Source organism: Dreissena polymorpha, chromosome 5, assembly GCF_020536995.1.
Source record: "Dreissena polymorpha isolate Duluth1 chromosome 5, UMN_Dpol_1.0, whole genome shotgun sequence".
In the NCBI taxonomy this organism is placed as follows: Eukaryota; Metazoa; Mollusca; class Bivalvia; order Myida; family Dreissenidae; genus Dreissena; species Dreissena polymorpha.
In genome coordinates this window covers 121,757,606-121,775,208 of record NC_068359.1, presented here as the reverse complement: position 1 = coordinate 121,775,208, position 17,603 = coordinate 121,757,606, and the positions used below count along the sequence as shown (strand labels likewise).

The window sequence follows — 17,603 nt, the reverse complement described above, 5'->3', positions numbered from 1 at the left end:
ATTATTAAGAATAATAGCGAAGTTGGTTAAAGCGAAGTATATTTAATATTGTTCTAATTCTCTTTATTGGCTATTTGCTTCAATCACGGAGAATTTATCTTAAAAATATATTTCTAATCGTATTAAAAATCCATATTTCCTAAGTTCCTGTGAGCGGGACGTGTTAAGTGACTGCAAAAACTACAGACAATGATAAACCGCTTACATTAGTAAGCTTTTTGTAGGAAAAGTATTAATACTTCATCTGTCATCTGCAATATTACTGAACTGCACTTGAAATACACCAAAAATCTCTCCAAACAAAAATCAAAGCAAAACCTTAAATCCCTCCTGCTCCACAAGGATTGTCATCTCAAAGAAGTCCCTTGGGACCAATGGGAAGTCTTTGGTAACGCGCTCTTCTGGGCCCCATACATCGTTAGTAAAGTTGTTCATCACGATCACTTTATCTTTGAGCCGGATATCGCAGTGGAAGGCTATGTCTGGTCCCCACGGTTTGTTCTCGAAGTTGACATTGAAACTGAATTTGAATATAATTGACCCCTTGTCGTAAAGAATTGTGTAAGGTCAATATACCGTTTGTATATATGTTTTCGATTTTGTTAAACATGTCATTTTGGGTTTTAAGTAGACTTTAATAAATACATGTATATGTGTGCATTTACCCAGTGGAGGGTATTTGATCGCTCAGTAAATTTATTTCTCTTTGGTAGATAATGTAAAGGTTGAAAATAGGAGTATATCAGGAATCATTTGCATAATTATAAATCTTTTAGATGTAAATTATGGGCTTTTGTTATTGTAGAAATTATTGACACACAGCGTGCAATATTAGATTACACTTTTATCAAAGTACATTCAACTTGCGAAGAGTTTTTATTGCTCTAGTCCGTCGATGCATTATTGGTGAACATTTAAAAGAAAGATACTTTGTACGACCCATATTGGTACAAATAACTAAATAGTGGTGTTTATAAAATGGTAAGACACAGTATCTTGCGCTATGATGTTCCGGTATAAACTGCGGACGCATGGTGAAGATTAGATTCAATTAATATGATTCTTCTGTCCTTAATCAAGTCCATTTCTATTTCCAAGTAACACGTGACTTATGGCCCGACATTTGCTATGGTGTTCTTAATTACAGTGGGTGGGAAATGATGGACGAGGACTTGTGTGATTGCATTGTCATGAACATTGAACAATACATTTCATGTGGCGATCCGGCATGCTCTCCCATGCAATATTCTCGGATTGCACGCACAATGCGCTAGTCTTATGCATTATTGGTGAACATTTAAAGTAAAGTTACTTTATACGACCCATATTGGTACAAATAACTAATGAGTGATGTTAATAACATGGTTCAACACAGTATCTTGCGCTTTGATGTTCCGGCGTAAACTGTGGACGCATGGTGAAGCGTAGATTCAATATGATTTTTCTGTCCTTAATCAAGTCCATTAATATTTACATATAAACATGCGAGTTATGGCCCGACTTTTGGTATGGTGTTCTGTATTACAGTGGCTGGAAAATGATGGACAAGGACTTGTGTAAATTTGCACCGTCATGAACATTGAACAATACATTGCATATGGCTATCCGGCATGCTCTCCCATGCGATATTCTCGGATTGCACTCACACTGCGCTAGTCTTAAAAAAAGAATGATTATAAGTAAAGTGTTTCATACAAAGTCATACATGTTAAACAGTTAGGTAGTTGTACGCCAGACCTATCAGGGCAGTCACGATTTACAAACAACTCAACGAAAATTATGTGCTCAGTTATGCTATCATTATTTAATTAACAATATCTTTTTCCGATGTTAGTATTTACGTGAACTGCCGACTTACTGTTTGGCATTTGGAGAAATGAATCCGCTAATGAAGATCGTCTTGCCAGGGTAAATGCTACCCATATTGTAAAGGAAAGGGGTGGGCTGAAAAGTAATGAAAACATTACTAGTTGACAAACATTGACCTCTTCTAAGATTTACATGAACGAATGGTAAAATAACACTTTGTGTATGTAAGGTTATGTACATGTAAAAAAGCCATTATTGGCAGTCATGTTACGTTTGCGATCTATAAGGCTGGCATACGTTGTATGAACTTAAAAGTTAGACATGAATCATGTTGAATACGTTTTTGTTAAAATAATACTATACCTATGACACGCTACTGAACATAGTGTTGAAAAACATTCATATCATAACTAAATGTAGACTGTGTATACACTGATATACTGTCTGGAATATATTATAAATGTGTAGCGAATGCATGTAAAGATTCATAAAACTAATCGCAATTAATAATAGCTGAAGAGGCAACATGATTTGCGTTATTGAAGGCAGATATTTTTACCATAAAAATGATTCTAAACACGTTTAACAAGAGCTGTTTCCATATAATGACATATGCCACCGATAAACGCTTTGATAGAAATTATGAGCCTTTTTCGAAACCTTAACGCATTTTCGAAATGCGGACCCTAAGTTCAAGGTCATGGTCAAAAGGGTCAAAATTTGTGTGCATATGGAAAGGCCTTGTCCATATACACATGCATACCAAATATGAATGTTACATCTGGAGCAACACATAAGTTATGAGCATTTTTCGAAACCTAAACGCAAATTGTGACGGACAGACGGACAGAAGGACAGACGGACAGTGCGATCAATATATGCCCTCCTTCGGGTGCATAATATATAATCTGTCGTAAACATATGATTTACAAAATATAATTATAATCTTTGTAACACATTTGAATCGCATAATATACTTTTATGTTTGCATAAACATTGCGATGAGATATTGTATTCATTATTGTTATAATTGGTGTTTTTATTCGGTTGCGGTTTCATCTTAATTTATCTGCATGCTAATACAATGTCACACAAGGTCATTGTCATCTTGATAAGAAACGTGCTCGTAAATATGAGGTTATCATTTTGTAAAGGTATTAATTTATAACATTGACATAGATTGCGACATGACAGATCCCTTTTGCATTTTCAGGCTTACTCCTTCCGAATATTTCATACACACAAATTTCTCCAGGCAAAATCAAATTATTTCGCGAACCCTAAATGTTTCGATTGTTTTGTTACATTGACCTTAACACGGACAAATCAAACATATGACTACATGCTAAGTTGAAATATGTTATGGTTTCACCAAGATCATATCAGTAACGGTTGCAATGGGTTTGACTCGACTAACGCCATGCAATCCAACGCTAGGTTTGCATGCACGATTATGTTATTTACCAGAAACCACCCGTCTATATTTGGATTGAGAAATCGTTGACATTGTTAAAAACTAAGATGAAGAAATGCATTCTCCAACATAAAATTTAAAGAGAATTATTCCAGATTTATACGACGCATCTAATCTCGTAGTTCTGATTTTATAAAGATAGAAAACAATATAAATGAAACGCTACAAAGATACAAATACATTCAGGTACGTGTAGATTTAACACCAAAATATAAAACTTTATGTTTATATATTGGAATGTGTGTACAGTGCTATTATTCTGCTAATACTTTTATGATGCATCTATGATTAATGATGAATTATTTTGACATACGTTTTACCTATTTCAAAACATTTACATTGTATGCTTTCCGGTGGTTTATAGAGAAACATCAGTGAATTAAAACTGATTGTTAATTGTCTTAAACAGTAAAAATTAACAGTGAAAATTATCGATAATTTTCGATCTTTTACCGGAACTATTTTTGTATATGTTTGGTTGTGCTCCCCCATGTAACTAAGGGCGACTACTCTGCAATAAAAAAACATACGGATAATCTTCCCTTGAACATACATGCAATGCCATGTGGGGCGACCAACAGAGAATTAATTGCCCGGAATAGCACAAAGACAAAAATAATCATTTGTAAGAATATTTTTTTTTTAATTGGTTGGATTTGGTGGAATATCGATCTTAATGCAATTGTAATCATAGAAAAAGATATTTTCATTGATCACAACAAATAGCTTCTATATCTTTAAAAAAAAATCCACAGTATTAACTAACCACATTTATAATCGATTTTATAATGAAATCTACGTAAATAAAATACAAATATATATTCACAATCCCTATATAATGACATCTTTATATAATGCTATGCAATATTATAATTATGATATTTTTATATGGTGGATGTGGTAACGATAAATGAGTAGTAAATGACATATAAGCATGTGTTAAACAGACAATTTATGACAATTTATAATTATTCATTTAAAATATGTTTTTTTTCGCCTGACTATTAAACTACATCCTAGCAACGCCAAAAGAAACATCAACATCTACTATTACCACATGTACGATTATAAATTTTAAAAATAATATATAACTTGTAATACTTCTACCATTCTACTACTACGCTTACTTCTACTATTACTCCTAGTAATACTACTACTACCAGAGTTTTGTTTCACCATTTTGGGAATGGTCCCTTTGAATTGGGAAATATCGCGTTCCTATAACTTAATTTGGGAAATAAATGTTGATGATTTTATGCTTACAAATACTTTGAAATTGATAATAAAAGTGATTTCAATATGATATTTTCAATTCCTAGAGCTGGACTTGGAGATAATTAACATGTTTTGACTTAAATTTTTTTTTTGGGAAACCTTCAATTGGAAATTTTAAGTCACATTTACGTTTTTTGTCACTGTTACCTAGTGACCTGAAAATCAATAGGGGTCATCTGCCAGTCACGATCAATGTACACTGAATGAAGTTTCATGATCTAAGGCCTAATTATTAATGAGTTATCATCAGTAAACCATTTTACTGTTTCGAGTCACTGTGACCTTGACTTTTGACCTAGTGACCTGAAAATAAATAGGGGTCAACTGCCAGTCATGATCAATGTACCTATGAAGTTTCATGATCCTAGGTGTAAGAATTCTTGAGTTAACATCCGGAAACCATTTAACTATTTCGAGTCACTGTGACCTTGACCTTTGACCTAGTGACCTGAAAATCATAAGGGGTCATATGCCAGTCATAATCAATCTTCCTATGATGTTTCATGATCCTAGGCGTAAGCATTCTTGAGTTATCATCCGGATACCATTTTAATGTTTTAAGTCACTGTGACCTTGACCTTTGACCTAGTGACCTGAAAATCTATAGGGGTCATTTGCCAGTCATGATCAATGTACCTATGACGTTTCATGATCCTAGGCGTAAGCATTCTTGAGTTATTATCAGGAAACCAATTTACTATTTCGAGTCACTGTGACCTTGACCTTTGACCTAGTGACCTGAAAATCAATAGGGGTCATCTGCCTGTCATGATCAATGTACCTATTAAGTTTCATGATCGTAGGCCTAAGCATTCTTGAGTTATCATCCGGAAACCATTTTACTATTTCGAATCACTGTGACCTTGACCTTTGACCTAGTGACCTGAAAATCAATAGGGGTCATCTGCCAATCATGATCAATGTACCTAAGCGTTCTTGAGTTATCATCCGGAAACCATCTGGTGGACGGACCGACCGACCGACCGACAGACATGGGCAAAACAATATACCCCCTCTTCTTCGAAGGGGTGCATAATAAGAAACACTTAGAAAATAGCAAGAAATCTTTTTGGACCTTGAAAGTGTTTATGTGTCATGGTGTTGCTAAGCTTTAAATTAAAAGTATGGCAATCGTTGTTAAGAGATTCCTTCTGACGTCATGTTTTCCGCCATGGAAAGTCATTTTCTAAAAGTGTTTGTTGTTGACTTTTAAAACTCGAAGGAATTTCAACAGCCGCCCAAAAACAACATACGGAAAAAGACAAGACATGCGAATGCTCGCGCGAGGGCAATACGGACGAAGCCGATTGAAATTGAATTGTACGTCATCTTGAATAGTTAAATTGCTAGATAAACACAAACACTCGAATATGCCGCTCTACCATGTTCAATTGTTTGCGCTTTATACTTTGAAACATGTTGGTTATTAATTGTTTACTAGTGATAGTATTTCTCAAATTAACAAAATATTGAGAATGCTGTTATGGAGAGTAAAAACGTGTTATTGCCCTTTATCAAATATGAAAAACAAAAATAGTTCAATTCACATTACATTAATTGAGTTAAAGCAAGGGACACAAAACCAGGTTTTCAAAAAAATATTTTTTTTAAATAGAGCTTTGTCACAGCCGTAACGTATACCCATTACATGCTGCATTGACACAGAATATTTTGCATGTTGTCTTCACAAAACATGAGAAGCTAATTGATGGCGAGTTTTAAGAATTATAATGCCATTATCATTTATGGCCATTTTAACCTTTGAACTCTTGAATTCTTTCGCATGACACGCCGCCCAATGACTGTGAACAAAATTAATGTACAGAGTCATTTTAAAATCTCACAATGAATGACATAGTTATCACCCGACCAAGTTCATTTATGGCAATTTTTTACTTTTGACCTCCTAATGTGACCTTGACGATAGCGGCGTAATTCTTTCGCATGACACACCGTCCAATCATTGTGTACCGAGTAATTTTAAAATCTCACAATGAGTGACATACTTATGGCCCAAACAAGATCATTTATGGACATTTTTGACCTTAGAGATATCGACGTCATTCTTTAGCTCGACACACCGCCCAATGATGGTGAACAAATGTGCAAAATGATTTAAAAACCTCACAATAAATGACATAGTTATGGCCCGGACAAGCTCATTTATGGCCATTTTTTACATTTGAACTCAAAGCGTGACCTTGACCTTGGAGATATCGACTAATTCTTTCGCGCGACACAACGTCCAATGACGGTGATCAAATGTTCCAAATGAATTTAAAATCTCACAATGAATAACATCTTTATGGCCCGGACAAGCTCATTTATGGCCATTTATTTTACCTTTGAACTCAAAGTGTGACCTTGACCATGGCGATATCGACGTAATTCTTTCGCGCGAATCACCGTCCAATGACCGTCCTTCGGAAAACCTGGTTAAAAATCCGAATTCTTTCGGTAATATTTATGGAACATATTACTGATCCATTTAACCATGAAATGCATCGTGTTTCACACGGCGAAGGGTGCCTTTAAAGGGAAGAAAAACACTTATCCTCATTTGAGAGGTTCTTAGGAACACTCGCTGAGTTGCCTTAAAAACCGCGACACGCTGTTGTGTTGAGCAGGTGTAAACAATGTACCCCATGGGCTTCGACCTAACTAATCGGTGTATAGTTCTTACTAAATACTCCTACTTAGAATTATACAATACAGCGCAATAATATTGTTTCAGCTTTACAAGTTTGCTATTTTGAATTCAATTTTTATATCGAAAAGCATTGTGCTAAAATGTGCCATTTACAATTCGCAATTAGATTTTTAATGACCCTCGTAATGCGAAAGTGGCTTTATTCCATATGCGCCCATCATATATAGCCCACTCAGCCTGCGCATCTCTCAGTCTGGTCAGGAGATACATAATGAGACAATAACATATTGAGTGATTTTATAGCGAACAGCATCGCCTATGACCTGACTAAGCAAATGCACATGTTGGGTTTAAGAAACGCTGGCCGAAACGCATAAGACCCATTTTCGCATGGCCGGGCTATGAAAGTGTGTTTTAAATGTGCCGAAAGAAAACTGCGTTTAAATCAAATATAATCATACGATATATTTCGATAGTGAAGAAATATACTCATAATAAGGCATGTGAAGACACATATTATGTGCACTCCCTTAGTATATATTTTATCTACTTACACTAATGTGTGGTTTAACACTGACAACACACATTTCATGCGGTGAATATGCAACTTACAAGAGAAAAAACAAACAAACAATTGTTAAACTTGTGTTTTCATTTTATTTATTTATTTAGAAAAGTAAATTGCAAACTTTATTTCAAAGTCAGCGATTACGCCGACTACATTTTTAAAAGATATTTCTTGTTCTATTTAGTCGTTTTCGGTTTAAGCGATTATAAAGCATTGTTGAGGTTGTGTATAGTCTACCTGTAGTTACTCATGTCCAACGTTTTATAAATTGAGAACTGTGAATATAAACAAGCTTAACATTCTACTATTGCGTTGTTAGCACCCGTAAATACAAAAGATCGCCGCTATCTGTTGAGAACAAAAGAACGTTTCCCAGAAAGCCCCGCTGTAGAAGCATGAACGAGGTTACGAAACAGATCTTTCATGTTATATTTAATTGTTTCCCTTGTTTATCGGCAGCCGCATCTATTAATAGCCACAGATTATGAATTTGAGCTAGGCAAAAATACTACGTCATGAAGACGCAACAGAAAGTGGACTATTTTAATCATTCATAAACAATCTTAATCATTCATAAACAAACTCTTCCGCGACACGTACAATACAATCATTGTTTATTGATTCTTTTCTATATAAGTTCCGTTCGAAACTATTACATTTAACACGATATTCATATAATGTTTCCAATTGTGAATGAATATAGTTGGAGAACTCAACCCTGTTGAATAAATTATACAACTTTTTTCGCGCGGATACGGCAAGTGTGGCAGGTAGTAGGCTTTCCGTAGATAAGCCGAACCGACTTGAAATTTTGAGTAACAACATTAGCTGTTCGCTACGCGAACAACCAAAAATCCCTTATCAAGTATATACCGTATAATGCGTTGATAATGTCTGTACAGTTTGCAAACCAATTTCGATTCTGTCAAATATAATGTTTCAATTGAATCCGAATGTCCCTATATATTATCAAAACACATTTTCGATTACATTTGTGTTTGGAAAAAAAACAGCAACATGTTTTGATTAGATATAAAAGTGAAACTTGGAGCAATTTTACAGTAATTGTTTAAGGACTACATAGATAAGTAAGTGCTGTTTTACTGTACCATTGTTTAGAGATTAATTAATGTCAGATTTAGTTTGACAAGCTGCAAACGAGTTCATATTTACATCTAATTGTTCGCTCAAGTAAACTTCAACGTGTTTTATGAACATTTATTTAACGAACGCAGATCAATTATTCAAATAAAACTACATTTTAATATTCAAACCTTATTATACTAGTAAACTGTTCTTCTTGTATGCATATTCCGTCATATTAACCTGTGTACACGGATAAGTTTGCATGATTCATGTGCTGTTTTCTTCTACAAAATAGAGTATTTACATCATTTGCATTTTCTTTCGGTAAAGAGTCACATGAATTCCATTAATAGAAATCAATAACATGCAATTGTTTACTTTGAAACAATATTTTATAATTAACTTCTGCTCTCTATTTCCAGATTTCATTAAGTTCTGAAAGGTGTTGTCCGATATTAACTTTTCATTATCAAATTTCATGTATGCAACATCAACGATCGACAAAGTTCTTGTGACAGGGTGCGTGTGTTAAATAAAATGCATAAACACTCAAAATCAACGAACATTTCCGAATCGTGCAATATTTGGAAAAATAAAGTTAACACATACCAAATTAATGTACCTTATAGCAATAGCCTAAATTTCAACGCTAGATGTGGTTTGGTAACATAAATTTAACGCGATACAATATGCTCGATTTTATTTGTTTATGTCACAATATATTCCATGTGAATTTACGGCTACACTATCTGAACATTAACGTGCGAACAAGAGATTCACTTCGGGCAGCTTCGGAAGCACGACGTAGTTCTCATAAAAACCTCGTTCTTCCGACGCTGCACGAAGCCAGTCTCGCGTTCTCTCGTATATGTTCCGATATTATTGTTTGAACAAAGAAATACAACCTCACAATAACAGCCATAATAAGAACAAAATTCTTCTACATTTTTCAGTTTATTTTGCTAAAGAACAATTGAGACAGTGGGGGCCCTTAAACTGCTATTAATCTGCTCTGAACATATTTAAACAAACATATATTATAGGTTGCAATTTAATGGCTAATAATTATAGATAGATATATATGTTTAAATTTACCATTGGCTTGAAGTGGAATGCTCAGGTATCTTAACTCTAACTCAAGCGTACCGATTTTTTCATCTACCAGACAACACACAAACCTTTAAATGTAGGTCAAAACTTTAAGTTATTGTTTGTTTATACCAATCGATGCAAGAAATGTCGAGTAAACATTGTTTTAAAACAGTAGTATACAACTTAAGTCAGACATTCAAAATTATAACAGTACATATAAAACTAAAATGAAGATCTTAATATCGTCTAGACTATTGAAAATGCATTTCACATTATCAGTATATGTTCTACAAGTTCATGCCAATATTGTTACATCTCCTGATTGTAGATTATGTATACATATATATACTGGGATACTCCTAACGTTACATTGGTAACTATTTAAATACATATAGGAAAGTTCTAATTAGGTGATGACACGTAAAGCACTCCGATAATTCCATTGATCCCATTGTTTTGACAGTACTGTAATATATGAGACATCACACTTGTTTGTGACGTTACTGGCATCGAACTTCTTTAAGAATGACATCACCTCCTATTCGCAGATGTGTGAATTGACTCAGTGGTTTCAATCTATGGCTGTAGGTCAGATGAGATTTGTTATTCACAGACACCTACAAGTCAAAAGTAATTGATAAGTGTTTTATAAAACGGAAACGTGTTTCTCGTATGTCGACTTTGGCTTACAAAATACGTCCACTGATAAAGTACATATGAATCTTAAATTAGTACCGGCACATGTCGGTCTGAATATTATTTAGCCAAGCACATTTGCTTGACAAATCCAAATTTTTGAAACATTTAAGATGCTGTCGTTGATTTTGGAAGAAGTATACAATTGAAGAAAGTCGTGGAAATATTAAAAGCATCCCAACCACACTTTAATACATTTCACAGATCTGTGAATCTTTGCGGATTTTATAAATATGTAGAGACTCTTCTTCAAGCTTAATCGCAGTATTTTATTTCGAAATATATATACTAAAGCTAATCCTACATCTGTTTCAAAATGGACTGTGTCACTAAAAAGAGCCTTAAATTGACAACTTCGTGAACAAATCCGTATTGCACATAATAACGTATACAAATACATATGATAAGAAACTATTTATACAATCAAATTGAATTAATGTCAACAATTAAATTTTATTACATCCGAAAATAACATTCCAATGCCTTAGTGCTCTTCAGTGGGACGCATATTAATAAATGCAAAACAGTATAGTCACTACTGAAGCGCTTGGATTGGTTATTCTTAGAAAATAATTAATATGTCAAAATATATATATATAAATAACTTGGGAAATACGGAAAAAATCTCAATCAAAATCAAAACACAACCTTAAATCCTTCTTGCTCCACGTTTATTGTCATCTCAAAGAAATCCTTTGGGGCCAAGGGGAAGTCTTCGGTTATGCGCTCTTCTGGACCCCATGTATTGTTAGTTAAGCTGTTTAGCACGATCACGTTATGATCTTCCTTTGGGATAAGCCGGAAAACGCACGTGAAAGCAATGTCTGTTCCCCACGGTTTGTTCTCGAAGTCGACATGGAACCTTAATTTGAAAGAAATTATGCAGATAGTTTGCAAGTTGTCATATTGGTAAAACAAACGTATATTGTTTTAAAATAGTCTGCAATAAATTCGTGTATATGTTTGCATTTATCCAGTAGTAGTCATTGATCAACTCAGCCAAGGACGTGCCTTAGCCCGCGCTGAAAAATGGAGGAGGGTTTGGCGTAGGGCTAGCTACCCTACATGACCATCATACAAGACAGACCAAAGAGAAACATCATCATTCTAATGGGTGACTTCAGCGCCAAGATCGGCAGTGTCAACTGATGATATGAGATCATGGGGAAGCAAGGGTTAGGCGAGATGAACGACAACGGGGAGAGATTCGCTGACCTGTGCACCACAAGTAACCTGGTCATCGGATGAAGTGTTTTTACATCACAGATGGATACACAATGCATCTTTGGTGTCACCACACCTGTCAACGGAGAACCTGATTGACCACTTGTGCATCGCAAGTTAGTTTCGTCGCTCTCTTCAGGCTGTATGTTTCAAGCGGGGAGCAGACGTGGCTTTGGACTATCATCTTCTTGTCGCCTTATACTTAAATATGAAGAAGAGTTGCACAGGGGGGCGAGCCAACGCCAATGTTACACCACTGCTACACTGAAAGACACATGGAAGTAAGAAGAGTTCAAAGTCACCCTCGCCAATAAGTTCCAGGTCCAAGAGGAGCTGCTTGAAGAAGAGACAAGTGCCAGACCAGAAAGAAGCAGTGACTTTAACATGTCAAGAAGTACTGGGCTCTATATCTTACAGCCACAAGGAGTGGTATCAGCAGAGACGCTTCAGAAATTTGAGGAAAGACGAGAAAAGAAGGCAAGTGTAAACAACAGTAGAACACGAGCCGCAAAAAGTTTAAGCACAAGAAGAGTACACCCAAGCAAATAGGAGCGTCAAGCGAAGTATTAGAGCAGACAATGGAACTGCCAAGAGACGCTTGCAACAGAGGCAGAAGAGGCAGCCTTTTAGAAAAGAACTATAGATCTGTACTCCATCACCAAGAGATAAGCAAGGAAGTTTGCCAAGCCAGAGAGGTCAGTAAGGGACAAAAATGGAGCAGTAATAACAGATGACGAAAGGCAGAAGAGGTGGATTGAGCACTTCCAGGAGCTACTCAACAGGCCAGCTTCTGCGAACCCACCGGAGATTCTGCCTGCTAAAAGCAATCTGCCAATCAAGTGCTGCACTCCCACAAAGGAATATATCAGAAGCGCCATTGAGCAATTGAAGAACGGTAAATCTATAGGACCAGACAGCAAACCGTCAAAAGCGCTTAAGGCTGACGTGGAGACCAGTGTGGACCTACAACACACACTCTTAGGCAAGATATGGGAAGAAGAGGAAATTCCAACAGAGGGTTACCTCATCAAGCTTTCTAAGAAAGAGACCTAAGTTCCTGCTCCAACTACCGAGGAATCACACTGTTGTCCATCCCAGGAAAGGTATTTAATCACATCCTGCTGAACCGAATGAAAGACGCAGTAGATCCGCATCTCCGTGACCAACAAGCAGGCTTTCCAAGGGAGATCGTGCACGCATCAGATCCCAACCCTGTGCATCATTATTGAACAAACCCAGGAGTGGAATTCACTGTTGCAAGTCAACCTCATTGACCATGAAAAGTCGTTCGACAGCGTTGACCGGGAGTCCCTCTGGACACTTCTGAGACACAACGGAGTGCCAGGAAAGATCACCAACATCATCAGGAAGTATCATGAAGGAATGAACTGCAGAATCGTTTATGGCCGACAGCTCATAGATGCCTTTGAAGTGAGAACCAGTGGGAGGCAAGGCTGCTTACTCTCACCTTTCCTGTTCCTGCTGGCCATAGGCTGGGTAATGAAGACACTGAGGAAGCAGAAGTGGAATGGAATTCTGTGGACACTGTGGAAACAGTTGGAACACCTCGACTTTGCCGATGATTAAGCTCTTCTCTCCCACACCCAACAACAGATGCAGGAAGAGACAAACATGGTAGCGGACAACTCAGCTAGACTGGGCCTTCTCTCACCATCAACAGAGAGAAGAGCAATGTGTTCAGGACCAACGCATCGAACAACACACCCATCACAGTCCAAGCCAATGCGCAGGAGGTGGAAAGCTTCACCTATCTCAGTAGCATTCTGGACAACCAGGGAGGAACGGATGCAGATGTTAGAACCCGCATCAGTAAAGCACAAGCAGCCGTCCATCAGCTGAAGAACATCTGGGAATCCAGTGACATTGGCATCACCACCAAGATTAGGCTCTTCAAAACCATCGTGAAGCCACTACTCCTCTATGGAGCAGAGATCTGGAGAACAAAACAAAACAAAATAAAGGTCTTCATCAATACCTGCCTCAGTAAGATCCTCAAGATACGCTGGCCAGACAAGATCCCCAACGATGTATTATGGAGAACAAAGCAGCAGCCAGTTGAAGAAGACATCCTTCAAAGACGTTGGTGGAGAATAGGCCACACCCTTTGCAGGCCTGCATCCAATACGACAAGGCAATCTCCTCACATGGAAACCCCAAAGGAAAAAGTAAGACAGGGCGGCCTAGAAAAACCTGGAATCATGACCTGGATGCAGATGCTAAGCAGATAGACCAAACATGGGGGCAGCTATAGAGACTCTCCCAGAACTGAAACGCCTGGAGGAAGCTGGTTGGGACAACCTTCGAAGATGAGATGAGTCGTTGATCGCTCCGCAAATCTTTCCATTTAATATATATAATCTAAGGATATGGATCAGAAGTCTTTCATGCATTCTTGGCACAATAAAACATGTTTTAATACTATATCATTGATTATTCTCTGGGAATTTGCTATTGTAGAAGTTATTCACATAACGAGTGTGTTTTATACATGTAAGTATTTTTGTGCTAGGCTAAAAATGAAATTCCCACAGACTTCTTAATGACGTAGTCAAACCGTGCACTATGGTGAAGGATTAATGTCATATGATTACCATGTCCGTAATAAAGTTTATTTGAAGTTCCACATAACAATGGAATTGAATAGCCGAAATATTCTATTATAATCTAGATAACTGTTTGTCAATATGATGGAAAAGTACGTTTGTGAATATGTTCTGGAATGACTCATTGATAATCCTTTTTGTGCGGGGATCCGGCAACATCATACATTATATTGCTAAACTAGACTACACTGATCTGCTTAAAGGGGCCTTTTCACGTTTTGGTAAATTGATAAAATCAAAAAAAGTTGTTTAAGATTCGCAAATTTTCATTGTAGTTATGACATTTGTGAGGAAACAGTAATACTGAACATTTACCATGCTCTAAAAAATCCATCATATACATCTTTTGATGATTTAAAAAAGATTGAATAATTTGGAGAGTTCTGTTGTTGTCGTTATATTTTGTGGTACTTAAGAAGATTAGTTGTATAAAGTAAAAAAATACACCACTCATTGTATGAGTACGGATGGCTGAGTGGTCTAAGCGATAGACGTTTTCTCCAGGGCTCAGTGGTTCGAGCTCAGTTGATATTTACTTTATTTTCTTTTTATTTACTTTTATTCTTGTTTTTTTAGTGGAGCTTTTTAGATCCAATGTTTACCTTTATCAATATTAAGCATTAAATGACAAACTTCAATACATGCAACAAACAGTGAAAAGGTCCCTTTAATAAACAAGAGGGCCTGAAATGCCCTAAGTCGCTCACCTGAGATTCAAAGGAACGGGCCTGTTCTGTGCAGTCCAAGATGTAATTAGAAAAAAATGTGCTTACCAACTTTCAGGACTAGTGAACACCCTGGCAGCCATGTTTTTGAGCAGACCATAACCATTTTCACACACATCCAAGATATTATTTAAACAAATATTCTGACAACATATCATGAAGATTCATGAAGCCATATAAAGAAAAATGCCCCGCCCCCTGGTGACCATGTTTTTCAACAACTGGAACCATTTTCGAACTTGTCCAAGATATCATTGGTACAAATCTTGTGACCAAGTTTTATGATGATCGGACAATAAATGTGGCCTCTAGAGTGTTAATAAGGTTTTACTAAAGCAATATATAGCCATATTAGGAAAAATGCCCCGCCCCCTAGTGGCCATGTTTTTAAAGCAACCAAAACCATTTTCAAACTCATCCAAGATATCATTGTGACAAATCTTCTGACCAAGTGTCCTGAAGATCGGACTATAAATGTGGCCTCTAGAGTTTTAACAAGATTTTACTATAGCCATATATAGCCATAAAAGGAAAAATGTCCCGCCCCTTGGCAGCCATGTTTTTTAAGCAAACGTTACCATTTGCGAACTCATCCAAGATATCATTGAGACCAATCTTCTGACCAAATGTCATGAAGATCGGACAATAAATGTGGGCTCTAGAGTGTTAACAAAGTTTTACTAAAGCCATATATAGCCATATAAGAAAAATGGCCCGCCCCCTGGTGGCCATGTTTTTCAAGGAAACCGAAACCATTTTCAAACTCATCCAAGATATTATTGGGATGAATCTTCTGACCAACTTTCATGACTATCGGATAATAAATGTTGCCTCTAGAGTGTTAACAAGATTTTACTATAGCCAAACAATGTATATAGTCATATAAGGAAAAATGCCCCGCCCCTTCGCAGCCATGTTTTTCGAACAAACATAACCATTTTTTTTAACTCATCCAAGATATTATTGAGACCAATCTTCTAACCAAATTTCATGACGATTGTACAATGAATGTAGCCTCTAGATTGTTAACAAGGCCAATGTTGTCGCCGCAAAACGCACGACGGACAAAAGGCGATTACAAAAGCTAACCCTGAGTACATTGTGCTCAGGTGAGCTAAAATTAAACAGTTAGGTACAACATACACAGGCATACATATAAATACAGTGCATTCAATGTATGCCGAGCTGCGCAAAATGGTCCCTGCTTAATAAAAGCTTTCCGAAATTGGTATGGTCAATTAAGATTTAATTGTTTTATAAACCTGCTTTGATTTCAAATGTTAGTTTTCACTGAAATCCTGACTTACTGATTGGCATTTGGAAGAACAAATCCGCTAATGAAGATCATCTTTCCCGGGGAAATGCTACCCATATTGTAAAGAAACGGGATGGACTGAAAAAGGAGTATATTTTGATATGCAAAAAATGTGTTAAATGTTTACACAAGTTAAAGACATACTTTCTAACACATTTACTTGGGTTTAATTTTTGAAACTGGTGAAACACATTGTTTATATCAAACGAGTCATTACGTTACATGATGTAATGGCAAAATACTTATATTATGTGACATGTGTCTTTTACGTTTGTTGTTCTGATGACTTAATAATCATTTCGCATTATGGGGAGCATAAACTCAAGGCACAGACTAGATGTAGCAACTTGTACTGCCGCTACCTCAAGAAATGTTTTTATTTCAAAGATTTACTTACATTATTATATAGAGTGAGAAAAAAAAGATTAATTGATCTGTACATCTCGATTGTCAATGTAAATGTAATGCCTGAAATGACAATGGGATCCAAAACAATCTACAGTACTTTCACAAAAATAAATTATGCCAATATAACATTGAGCCTTATTTGTATTATTCTGGCCAAATCCTCGTTCATATCATGAATACAATCGAATAAAATGTGAAATACATAGCAGCCATAATGGTATACATGTATTGTTGTTACAGAGAGCATTGAATATGGACTTGTACATTGTACACAGACGCACTTTCTCAATTTGCATCACGATTGAAACCGTGGGTTTAATTGTGTTATCATAGTGAATCAATCTTGAATTGTGTAGTTTAATTTTCAACGCTCAATTTCCGATCGAAACTCTGTATGAACATTTCATAAACAAATTGACTATACAGGTTTTTTTTGGCCCGATTTTATAGCCGAATTTCGGCTATGCGGCTATGTTCCCAATCCCAAAAAGTATACTTTTTTCCCAAAATGTGCCAAAAAATTCCCAATTTATAAAAAAAAAAAAAAATTTTTTTTTTTTTGAAAGAAGTGTCTAATGCGTATTTTATCTCAATTTTAATTCAATTACAACTAACAAAGTATTATATGATTTTGTTCTTTAAATTTGAATGATTATA

At 36.2% G+C, this 17,603-nt stretch overlaps 2 protein-coding genes across 4 annotated transcripts in view; both read right to left on the bottom strand.

The window, feature by feature from the left end:
* Positions 1 to 17,603, bottom strand: part of LOC127880488 (galectin-8-like) — a 118,857-nt gene that overhangs the window by 29,863 nt on the left and 71,391 nt on the right. The gene's annotated exons all lie outside the window — the stretch shown is intronic.
* The window catches only part of LOC127880487 (galectin-8-like), a 48,694-nt gene that overhangs the window by 2,142 nt on the left and 28,949 nt on the right, over positions 1 to 17,603 (bottom strand). For 2 of the 3 annotated variants that reach the window (XM_052427778.1, XM_052427775.1), the window contains exons 2-3: positions 1,859 to 1,944; positions 319 to 520 (exon numbers count right to left, since the gene is read on the bottom strand). In XM_052427778.1, the coding sequence (XP_052283738.1) occupies positions 319 to 520; positions 1,859 to 1,944 (288 nt within the window). Of the gene's footprint in view, positions 1 to 318; positions 521 to 1,858; positions 1,945 to 9,821; positions 10,572 to 11,298; positions 11,513 to 16,530; positions 16,617 to 17,603 lie in introns of those variants that run through there. The other variant, XM_052427776.1, reaches the window with a different exon arrangement.